Here is a 12,235-nt window from a genome sequence, read left to right as displayed (position 1 = left end):
TAAAACCCATTTCTGAAGCAGGAAGATGCTAGTCTAGTTACTGACAACTTCGCCTATGTTTTTAAATGATCTTCATAAAAAGCTGCATGTGCTTAGTACAAATTCTGCGTGCTCTATGTAGTTACCTTGAGTGACCGTAAGCGCCCACTGCTGCTGAGTGGGAGAGGGCCTCAAACAAAATGCAAACGCTTTGTATCATAAAGTTCTCATGGTTTTGCATTTTTTTGTAAAATACGATTCATTATCCGAGTCTAGAATTTGTCTTCTCAAATTGTTCTTGAAAATCGCTAACACTTAATAAAAATGATTACGTGGACAAACCATGATCACCTGTGTGGCGAATGTAAAGCCATGCCATAAGACGGCATGTTCACGTTCCAAATTCTGGATTTAATATGGCAATGTGCATATGTTTATGTATATACATATTCATACATTTTTATACAATCCGATGTGGTGGGTGGTTAGCGGTTTATCTGTGGTTGCTTAAAATATATATACTAAGATATCAAAGAATATAGAGGAGTCGGTGAGACTATTTGAATAAGATTCCATCCTGCATGCCCGATAAAGGGAAGAAGAGTGATTTTTAAAAATCTGAGATCTCGGCTCCCTTAATTAAGAAAGGTTATCCACCAAGTTGTTTTATTATTTGGCTTTTTCACACAGAACGCGTGAGCTTGCTCATTTAGAACAGCAAGTTCCCCAAGCTACAGAGAAACCTATCATGGAAGTCTTTTAAATAAGTAAATAAACAGCATATATATGTTTTGTTTTTTAAAAAAAGAAACCTTCAAAGCAAAAGTTATATATATAACAGCGTCCTTTCTACGTGAAATACCCACAGAAGACTCAAGGGCAGGCGCTCAGCGTGCAAGTCTGTTCCAAAGGAGTCTTTGCAGCCAGATCCTTCAGGGAAAGCAATGCGAAGAGAATTGGCGTTGGGTCTGACCTCACCGCATGCCCTAGAGTCGCAATGGAGGCCTGCGGGTTCCTGGCCACAGGGCTTCTGCCAGCGCTGTATTTGCTGGTCCCGTCCTCTCTTTTATTTTGTGTATCTCATTTTTACACTGGATTCTTTTTCTAAGTGTGATGAGTGGGCAGCTCAGATGTCACACTCGCTGTCGCTGGATGTGATGGAAATGGCCGAAGCGGCTGCCTTGCTCGACAGACTGGCAGCCGGGCTGGAGGCGACGCCCAACACCTCTGGCGTGCCCTCACCCTCGGAGCGTAGCACCCGCCCGGGGCCCTGCGACAGAACCTGCTGCTGGAGTCTGGAGGGTAGGGAAGGAAGGGACACCGGTCACAGCAAGAAATCAAGCCGCCACATGGTCCCCCTTTTCTCTGACCCGTTTACCCTCAGCTCCTTGTGGAGACTCTTCCTCAGACCTTGACAAGCTGGGGAAGGTGAAGCGACCGGGTTTGCACCGATGCCGCTCCTCCGAAGAATCCCCCCACTCTCTCTGTCTCCTTCTTTCCCGGTTCACTACGAATTCCGCCTTAGCCTCCCCGAATCTTTCTCATTTGTCACCCACCGTTGGAGATTTACTGGGGGATTGTCAGAAATCCTCCAGCGCAAAGGGGGACACAAGGCTTCAGGACACGGGTTCCTTTCCTAATAGTACACCATGGCTCATGCCTGAGGCTCGAGGTCGCCTGAAGAGTTTGGGCCTGAGTTGCAAGAACCACGCGCTGGAGAATGAAAAAGCATAGGCCGACTAACTCGCTGGATGGAGACAGGATCGTTGTTGTGTGATGAGGAAACAAGTCTTTCTGCCTCAGAATCTGAGAACCTCTGAAAACTGAAACCTTTTTCAGAGCATCAGGGAAGGATACAGCTGGGGTTTAAAAATAAAGCTAACTAATAGACTTCCCTTGATGAGAGCCTGGGTCCATGCTAATAAAAATTAGCTTTGGGCCTCTGGATTTCTGATTGATCCTGGGCTTTTAATCTTTCTCTCCCCCTTCCCCGTTTCCCCAACTACGGCGACCAAACTACAGTTTGGTGACCCACACCAGCTGCTGTGACCCCCAAAGCCTCAAAAACCAGGGTGGGGGATGGTGGGGAACCAGGAGCCTGCATTGGACACAGTGGGCTGGCTCATAAACCCAAGACAGACTGCATTCCCAGCTCCCTCTGAATCTGAGTTCCCAGTCACCAGGTAAGGGCGCCGCCAAGAATACCTCCTCTCGCCCCATCCTGGTGTGCACCAAGCCTAGAGGCCTCCTGGTACTGACCTGTTTTTGGCTGCAGCTGCCCGGTCTCTTTGTCTGCGGTTTTTGAACCAGTTGCCCACCTGCGTGGGGGTCAGTCCGGTTGCCTGGGCGAGCTCTCGCTTTTTGCTGGGGTTGGGATATGGGTCCTGAAGGTACCACTCTCGAAGCAGGTGCCGCGTGCGCTCCTTGAAGCAGTGAGTTTTCTGTTCTCCATCCCAAATGGTCCGCGGCAGCGGGAACTTCTTCCTTACCCGGTACTTGTCTACTGGCCCCAGGGGCCGTCCACGCAGCTTTTCTGCCTCCTGGTAATGCGCTTCGAGCCACAGTGCCTGCAGCTTGGCGTGCGATTCCTTAGTAAACTTATGATTTTCCAGGATATGGTAGAGCTCGCGGTAGTTGCCACCGTGGAAGGCCACGATGGCTCTCGCTCGCAACACCGACTCATTCTTGTTAAGGGCCTCACAGGCTGCCGGGGCCACGGGAAGCGACCACAGGAAGCGACCGAGGCGCTCCACGTCGCCGCTTTCCTCCAGGGTCTCGCATACCCCGGCTACTTGCTGGGGGCTGAAATTCAAAATGGGCAGCTGGAACATCGAGGCTGCGCGGGCGCCCCGGGTGGGACACGCAGCAGATGCCCGCAGGCCGAGCGGGGTGCGGCTGGGGGTTACAGAGTTGGGGGGAGCCTTCCCGCCTGGAAGAGCTGTGGGTTGGGTTCGGCTGCGCTTGCTCAGCTAGGAAATGCCAGCTAGCTAGACCTTGCGGCTACTGGGGTGGGCGGATTGGAGAGGCGGGCGCCATGGAGACCCCCTGTCAGTCATTAGGCAGCTCTGCCAATCAAGGCTGCGACTTGCGCGCCCCGGCCATTTCAGCACCTCCCCAGAATCGACAGCGCCCGCGGTTTGCGGGGAGACTGCCCAGTGTTTTACTGAACCTGAAGGATGAAAAAGAGGTAGGAGTGGCTGGAACACACACAAAATCCGCGGCGTTTCACCCTCGGGGCTCCCCCTATTCGGCCCCTCCCTCTTGTTTTCCCAGCAGAGAGGCAAGATGCTGCGGGAATTCACTTTGGGAGCGATGCTATGCCTGAGTCGAAAGGCCTCCAGAGGACAAAAGAGGACTGGAAAAAACCAAACCCTTGGAGAACTCGAAGTTCGAAAGTTTAAACCTAGGGAAGCGGCAACCCCCACCCCTACCCCAGGGAGCGCACGCACCAAAGGGACAGGGAGGGAAGTGGATCTTCTCTCTCTCTTTCTCTCTCTTTTTTCCAGGCATTCATTCCTGCTTGCCTGCCACTTACTGCTTTCCAGCTGCCAAAGCAGCGGCATGGGAAGCAAGCCTGGAACAGAAGGAACAGGACCAGAGAGATCTATAGAAGAGGTCAGTTTGGACTCTAACTTCACTCCCTTCTTCCTGAAACTATTTTAAATGGCGGCAAGGACACACACATACACACTTGACAACTAGGTGCTAATCACGGAGTCTAACTCCAAGAAAGGCAAACTGTAGGGGCTTCTGACCCAAATAAAGTTATACTTCATAGTCCTCCTCTCCAGTTCAGTGGACTTGAACAAATGGGCCCCAGCCGCATCTAGAGTGAGAAGCCATTCTTAGGTCAAGACAGCAACTTAAAAGCCCACTTTAAAGATCTTTTAAAAACAGATTCAATTCTTTTGTGGCAGGCTGATTTTGCCTCTTCCTAGAACTTACAACTCCTGGGGTGGACATAGAAACCGGCTAAAAGATCAGAAGTGCCATCAAGATAAAGGGGAGGGGGCGTCCCACAATACCGTGTAGTTAAGGTGGCAAGGTAGAGTGGTCAGAGCCACGGGGCAATGACCCTTCCCGCAGGGAGCACGGACCTTTTTTGGCATTTTGCCTTCTGGCCAATAGATTGAATTGGCACCATTTATTGATTCCCAATTGACAGCCACATCATACCGCTTTCTGGGGCTTCCGTCAAGGAAATCACGATCTCATGTAGCCCTTGATGAGGCTTATTATTTGGTAGAAAGGAAATACTGGGTACAGGTGTCCCCCCACATCCCGAATCAGTCGACAAGGTTCACCCCCGAATTGGACTGGGCCTAGCTGTCTTTTCTTTAGTATCAAGTACACTTTGTATGCGCCTTGTACAGATTGAGTAAATCAGAAGGCAGATAGATAGCACAGATGGTTGGATGTGTCGGGTCAGATCACACCACGCCTGAGTGCAGGGTAAAGCTCGTTCTGACGGAAAACCCTGATATTATTTTCACAGATCTTCACAGTTCACTTCGGGGGAGGGGGAGTAGCAGAGGGGAAGGGGCGGGAAAAAGCCCTGCAACCATTTCTATGATTTCTGTGAGATTGCCAGCCGCCTCAACCGAGTGGCTTTCTTCTGAAGAGCTCATTTTCTTGAAGTGCTACAGGGTAGGGGCAAAATAAGGGCAATGAGGTAGTGAGAAAACACAAACCCTCTCTGCCTGGGAGCGACTTCTAAATCAACCCCAGGGACACATTTTAGTGAGAAAAGTGGCATAAAGGGGCCCTGGCCCTCTTGAGGGAGAGGGGGAGAGAATCTGTGGCATAGAAAAAGCCCTGGGGCCTTGAAGACAAAGAGGGGATCAAGCAGGGCTTCAGGAAACATTTCCCCTCAGGTTATGGAAGAAAAGTGTGCCCTAGCTCAGGTTTACGGGCCCTTTTCTGTTTTCGGACGGGAACAGAATAGCTTCACCTCCGTCCTGCGTTCTTGGAAACCAGGCTGCGATTCTATCCGACCTACAAGCCTTGCCCAGGCCCAGCAGCAGGTCACCTAGTCTCCGCCCAGCACCCTTTGCAAGCGCACAAAATTTAAAAGCCGCAGGGGCTGGGACTTTAACCTTTGTGAGCAAGTCCCATCCGGAAAATGGTAATATTTATCTTATTGCCCACTTCTTGAACAACAGCTTCCTAAATATGAGATAAGAAGACACTTTGGCCTTTGCATGTTTGAAGTCCCAGCGGGAGGCTGGGGCTCAAGGTCCGGCTGGCTATGGGAAGACACCCAGAAGGTGTAGGCAGAGCGTGGCAGGTGCCTGGGGCCCTGGAGGAAGGGCTCTGGGGCCTGAGATCAGATCTTCGGCCCCTCCGTAGGGATTTAACTTAAATTTAGTAACTCAAAAGAAATGAACCGGCCTAAGTCACCTTGGAATCTCCTGTTTGTTCATTGGATTCACTTGGAGAAAAACTGGAAGACAAGGGGACCAATCCCATCCCAGGAAAAGGGGGACGCTTCGAGGCCGGTGTGTGTGTGTGTGGGGGGGGGTCTTAGAAATGACTTGGCTGTGGAAAGAAAGAAAGAAAGAAAGAAAGAAAGAAAGAAAGAAAGAAAGAGAAGGAAAGAAGGAAGGAAGGGGAAGAAAGAAAGAAAGAAAGAAAGAGAGAGAGAGAGAGAGAGAAAGAAAGAAAGAAAGAAAGAAAGAAAGAAAGAAAGAAAGAAAGGCAGACAGACTCACCCTACCAGCAAACACGCAGAGCCTGCGTTTGCCAGGCAGAAAGCTACACCTTTCAGTTGACTTTTCTTAATGTTAAGAAAAGAAAGGTATTTTGTTTGTTTGTTTGTTTGTTTGTTTAAAAAACAAACAAACATGGGAGCGTTGTGACAGTTCTCTAGTGAGGCACCCTTCACTCTCCATTTCGTTATTTAGTTTTATTTTTTTCATCAACCCTGTTGGGGGGCCTTCTACCTCACGCTTTACAGGGAGACCCAAGAATGCAGAGATGTCGATTGCTGTCAGTTTTAGTTTGAGGGTGGGATGTCCAGGAAAATGTGTAGAGGAGATGCCCAAGGGCAGAGTATAACTTCAGGTTTAGATTTGACCCCGTTCGTCAGCTTGTGCAGTAAATCTTCAGAAGTTAGTCTTTTGTGTACATAGGGCTTGCCATGGTTCTGCACTTACGTTTATTCTTTTTGCTTTCTGGGGTAGAGAGGCACACAGATGCTCACAGAGCTCACACTAACAGGGAGCGCAGTGCTTAGAAGTCAACACACTTTTACTGAGTTCCAGTCTTAGCTTTGTATTGCCTGCCTCTAACCGTTCCTAACTGCAATGCCTGAAAAATAATGGTGTGTTCCCCCAACCTCACCACACTTTGAATAGTCAGAGGCTTTAAGAATGCGGTAATTGAATCTATCTTAATTCTTTTCTAAAGGCGTTTGGCTGCATGTGAGAGTCACAGACTGGGGGACAATGAGGCCCCAGTCTTTTGTGTGTCCGTTTGGACTTTTGGAGATTTTTATCTTCCTTTTCCCTTTCAAAGCCTGATGTTGATTTAAAAAAAAAAGCTACTTTTTGTTTGTTTGGTTTTTTTTAAACTTTCATATCTCTAATTAAATTTTTATTAAAATAATTACTCTAAAATATCTCATCTATAGCAAAAATAATCTGGAAAGTGTCAAAAGGTATTTTGTAGTCTTTGAAATGGCAGTATGGAAATTTCATAGCTTTCATTTATTCCTTAACTTAATATTCTGAATTCACGATGAGCCTGTCCACAGAGAGGTATGTGTCGGTTTATGTCTTTGCTGGTCCAGATCTTCAGATTATGGAGTGAGTTCTAGATCCTAAAAAATGTTTATAAACTGTCCTAAAACAAAACACCCCAAGGTAGGTTGCAGGCTAAGGATGCATCTTGTCGCAAAGAGCAGAGAGGCCCCTTTATCACCTACTCCTGAGGATAAACAGATGCTGCTTTTGCCATCTTTTTAGAAGTGTGCTGCTCATCCAGCTGCATTTTGAGTCCTCATTTGTGTTGGGCTCAGGATCTTTGCATGAGGATTTGAATTTAAGCAGAAGAGTATATTATTAGTTAGCCCTTGTCATAGAATATCTTAGATGCGCATGCCTTTCTCCTGCTTCTTTAAGGCAAGCCTCAAAGTGCATGTTGCTAACCACACAATCAAGTTGCTTATTGAAGGCTATGTATGCATCAAATGGATCTAAAGGATTAGTGCTTAGTTATGTGACTAGCCTATGACTTATGAACACATTATTATCAGTAATAAAACATTGATTGATTGACTTAAAGAATGATTAATTCAGAGTTCTCTGCTTAACACATTTCCTCCTTCTCCCCTCATTATAATTTAACACTATAATTTAACACTTTCTCCATTATTAGTAACGTTATCTCTTTCTTTTTCCTCACCATTTTCAAATCCCAGATGAAAATATTTCTTTAAAATACTCACAGTGGGAAGTGGGTGTGGCTAGAGGTTCTTGCCACAGAGCCCAATAACCTGACAACAGTCCCCAGATCCCACATAGTGAAAGCAGAGAAGGAACTTCTACAAGTTGTCCTCTGACCTTTGAACACATACTGCGGTAGGCTGAGCATGTACACACACACGTACGCATACGTGCATATCATTAATAAATATCTTAAATTTTTTGAATTAATCTCCTTGGTTAGTAGAAAATACTTTTTTTAAAAAATTGCATTATAAAAAAATACACTTATATGATGACATCTTACCTCCTAAGTAGCCACTCTCAGCTGAAAGAAATCTTACCCCCTTCCTCCCACCACTTCCAGGACATATTTGGCAATATCCAAAGACATTTGGATCACCAAAATTGCCAACTAGTGACTGAATCAGAGGTGCTAACACTGGAACAGTAGAACCCCTGACAATAAATAACAATAATATTGCTGCTAAGAACTCCAGCATCAAGAGTTTTGAAAATAAACAAAGATTGTACGAAACCTTGCTAACATTCTGTTTACTATGGGGGTGAATTGTTTGCAAAGGAATCAGGACAAGTCCATCCTAAACTTATTTATTTTATTGATGTGTATGAATGTTTTTGCTTATGTGTATACTTGTGCACCAAATTTGTGCCTGAGGTCTGAAGAGGCCAGAAGAGGATGTTGGACCCCCTGGAACTGGAGTTACAGATGATTTTGAGTCACCATGTGGGTGCTGGAAGCTGAACCTGGGTCCTCTGCCTTCTCTTCAGCTCTGGAATCAGTATACTTTTCATTTTACTTTGTTTGTAGGACCTATTTTTTTTTCTTAAAATTTACTGTAGTTGTTGTCTGAAGTCATATTTATATACCAAAACCCCTGTGATCAGAATGGGTTTTTCTGTCTGACATGATGGTATCTATGGCTTTTGAGTAATTGGTAGGACACAGAGAGGTCTCTCTCCATTTTACAAACCCCAGATTGCCCATGTTACACATCTAATTAGTGGTAGACAGAGGAATAGACACACTCAGATTTCTAACCATTGCATGCCTAGCTTTTTTCCACTCAAGGGAGATGGTTTAATTTTAGCAGAGGTTGGGGGGGGGGCAGAAGATCTGAACCACACACAGGTATTAACTGACCCACCATATGTAAAGGTCAGCACTGTTTCGTGCAGCTGTGACTTCAGCATATGAAGCCCTCTAGTTCAAAAAGCATAGGTAAATTTAAACTGTCTTGGATGTAACCCTTGCAACCCCCTAAAGAGTCCCCAAGTCAAAATGTGGCTTTGGGACTTCATTGTCTTCTGTGGAGACCGGAAACTGCTGGAGTCCAGGGTTGGCACTATTGAAGAGCCTTTCTCGAGTCAGCATACCGTCCACTTACAGGAAAGGCGAACTGAATGCAGCCTCGGGGGATGAGAGATTGGACTTGAGGTGTTGTAAGGCTGGGTTTAAGTGAAAAAAAACTCTGAACTCTTTTGTCAGGTCTTTCAAAAGAAACACAGTGATGCTCACAAGCATCCCTCTAATTAACAAGCTGTCAACATTTTCTATTGCATTTACAGAAGTCGATTATAGACCTCAGAATTGTGATAAATGTTTCTTTAGGTCTGAAATGTTAGCCTTCATCTTCTTTTCAGCCTAGGGGCAATTTTTGAAACCAATTTTGTTTCAATCATTTTGGATCAGTTGTGTGGTAATTTTGGAAGTGCAGATGCTCCGGGCCCACCTATTGAAATAAAGATTTTTAAATGGAAACACAGAGAGGAGACTGCTTAAGCCCCAGTAGGACCAGCTGCAAAGCTCTGGCAGGGAATTATATAGGCAGACAGGGGAAACAGAATTGCAAAAAAAATTAAAGGATGGAGAAATGTGGTTGTTTCTTTAACAGCAGATTCCCAACCCCGCTTGGTCCTTTGGACTGCAAGATTTTAAACCCTCCTTTTTTTCTGTTTTGAAAAAAAAAATAACAACATAAGAAAATTTATTTAAACTGTTATTAACACTGAGGTTGAACTAAGTTTAATAAATTTAGATATTTATTTTTATTCTTCCTTTAGTAACTTTTATATCTTTTCTATTTCGTCACTTTTTTTTACTTGTATCAATCCTGTATGTGTATGTTCTTATTCCTTAATGAGTGCTAATGATTATTTTTCAGTAGTATAATAATACCTTCCTTTCTTTCTTTTCTACTTGGTCTGATCCATGACTTCCTGCATCCGTCCCCTGGTCTCCATTGCTATGAACCTCCTCAGTAGACCAAGCTTAACATTGTGAGGTAGACAGAAACAAAATGCTCACTCCCTAAATGATGAGAGGAAGGAGAGGGCCTCGGAGCTGAGGAAGAGTCACCATGCTGACGCTGTAGGGTGGTGAGGCTCTCACACTAACATTTACAGGAGCCATGAAGTAGTAGATGCAGGGGACTTGAGATGCGCTGAGTTTGTGCCAGTGCACTAACCACAGTTTTTACGGCCCCAGTTTTCTTATCTAGCAAATAAAATAATCCTTAGATGGGAACTGCAAGGGTTAAATGAGATAGGAATGACTATCCTTTGCACAGTGCCTGACTTCATACATTTCAGCTAGAATTAGTTCCCCCTTTGTGACCGTTGACTGAGTCTAGCATTCGGCCTTTAGTACTGTCTACATGGTGCCTCACTTTCCATTTGGTGCTTGACTTTGCTATCCTTTGGTGTTGTCTTTGGATCCCTGGAAACTTTCTTTAAATTAAAAAAAAATTATTTTATGTGTATGAGTACTTTGCCTACATGTAGTAAGTGTGTATACCACACACATGCCTGGCACCTACAGAACCTCAGAAGAAGGTATTGGGTTCCCTGGAATTAGAGTTACAGATGGGTTTGAACCACTCTGTGAATGCTGGGAATTGATCCAGGTCCTCTGCAACAAATGCTCTTAACCACTGAGACATCTTTTCAGCCTCCAATAGCCTTCAAAGCAATAGATTCTGCTGAGGTAAGCATTCCTATTCGCTGTTGCAGTAAACAAGATGCTTTCTATGCTGTTTCCTGTGGCTGGTGTAACAGTGCGCCTCAAAGCTGGGTGCTACCAAAATCCAGAAATGTATTCTCTCACAGGTCTGGAGGCCACACCTGATCAAAGTGTTGGCAGAGCTCTTTCTAGCGCTCCAAGGAGGAATGCCTCTTTCTATTCTAGGCCTCAGGCATTTCATGTTTTGTAGCTGCTTCTCTCTACTCTGTACTCTGATCTTTATGTCACTCATCCGTGTGTGTGTGTGTGTGTAAGGGTGTATGTGAGTGTCTGCATGAGTGTCTGCTTGTGAATGTGTGTGTATGTGTGAGTGCGTGTTAGTGTCTGTGTGTAAATGTATATGTCTATGTGTGTGTATGTCTGTGTTAGTAGTGTGTGTGAAAGAATGTGTATGTATGTAAGTATGTGTGAGTGTATGTGTCTTTTCATATGTCTGTGTGTGTATGCATGTGTTTATGTGTGTGTGTTAATGGTGTGTGTGTGTGAGTGTTGAGTTAATGGTGTGTGTGGGTGTGTGAAAATACCCATATTTTATAAGGATAGAGAAGATTCTATTAGGGATCACTTATGTAATCTAGAGTGTTTCTCCTTATAAGATCTTTAACTTGGCCACTTGTCTTACCATAAAAAGTCGGGTTCACAGATTTTAGGGGTGAAAAGGTGAATTTATTATCTCTGGCAACCTTCTTCTCTCCAGCAGATAGCCCCAAGTACTTGACCTGCATGCCAGTCTCAAATGTTTTGGAAGTAAGCAGAAAGGATACAATATTATAATTGATTGATTTAGAAATAGAAAAAATATTTTTGGCTCAGTTATTTTAAAAATAAATTATTTAATTTTATTTCAAATTATTCCATATGAAGATTGGGAGGGGCCCAATCAAAGATGAATTTTCATTAATTCTTCATTTCATTTGAAATTGTGAATTTTTCTTAGGAAAATAATTGATATAAAAAAAACCCAAAGTATTAGATTTATGTCATGGGATTAAATTACATGAGGGTAGATTCCATCTCTCTTTGCATTTTCTATTCAAATGTAGACTCTTTAAGTACAATGAACTTATAAGAAGAAATCTGCAGGTTATTTGTAATTTATTTCAGAGAGTTGTAATAGAACTTTTACTTTTTAAAAATGACTATATATGTAATTGATCTCTGTTAATAAATCATCAAGGCTCAGAAGAATCTTGGAAGAGAATTTTGAGTTAGTTCTTCAATACAATTTACATAATTTAACATAGAGCAGTGAGTTGCTTCTTTGGGTTTAGCAGAATCCCCCCTTAGCTGTGAGTCTGTTATTTTACCCATTCTTTCCTTTCCCTTCTTATTAGAAGGGTATAAACTATTATTCAAGCAAAAGCTCTTCTATTAAGAAAGACCTCACCATAAAACGGGTGGTGGTACACATATGTAATCCTGGCACTTGGGTTGCAGAGGTGGACAGATCTCTGAGTTCTGGTGGCAGAAAAGTCTACTGGAACACTTGGAGCAGCTGCTAAAGCTGTCCATACAACAGCAGTTGTGTTTGTCAGGTGGTCTATATCCTTCTCATATTCACCTTGTACTAGTAACTCTTCACCAAGCCATATCTCCAGGCCCATCACTCCCATAGTGATGTATGATAGAATTGTATCATACAGCTTAACCCAAAATACCACATAAATGACCCTGGGAGAGCCTCTGCTTCCTTCTGAAATGTCACAAACCAGGCCTCCATCAGCAACATTGTTCTCAAGACTCTTACCTTTTAAGCTCCCCAAGAACAGCCTGTTAAGACCTGAACCAT

At 44.3% G+C, this 12,235-nt stretch overlaps 1 protein-coding gene across 1 annotated transcript; it reads right to left on the bottom strand.

The window, feature by feature from the left end:
• Window positions 1-1,105: 1,105 nt before the first annotated feature.
• Window positions 1,106-2,892, bottom strand: Six6 (SIX homeobox 6). Its single transcript, XM_028752118.1, has 2 exons — window positions 2,239-2,892; window positions 1,106-1,274 (listed from the first exon to the last, which is right to left on the bottom strand). Exons 1-2 carry the CDS (start codon window positions 2,808-2,810, stop codon window positions 1,106-1,108), a joined length of 741 nt encoding a protein of 246 aa, XP_028607951.1. The 5' UTR covers window positions 2,811-2,892.
• Window positions 2,893-12,235: the final 9,343 nt, after the last annotated feature.

Source organism: Grammomys surdaster, unplaced genomic scaffold (assembly GCF_004785775.1).
Source record: "Grammomys surdaster isolate TR1022 unplaced genomic scaffold, NIH_TR_1.0 127, whole genome shotgun sequence".
Lineage (NCBI taxonomy): Eukaryota > Metazoa > Chordata > Mammalia > Rodentia > Muridae > Grammomys > Grammomys surdaster.
Note: the sequence above shows the minus strand (reverse complement) of the source record. Positions and strands in the feature narration are given on the sequence as shown.

What these genes read in the sequence shown, in the direction of transcription:
- Six6 (XM_028752118.1), bottom strand. Translation starts at nt 2,810, where the DNA reads ATGTTCCAGCTGCCCATTTTGAATTTCAGCCCCCAGCAAGTAGCCGGG. An exon ending in GCAGCTGCAGCCAAAAACAG is followed by an intron (nt 1,275 to 2,238) that starts GTCAGTACCAGG and finishes CCTACCCTCCAG; the next exon opens with ACTCCAGCAGCAGGTTCTGT.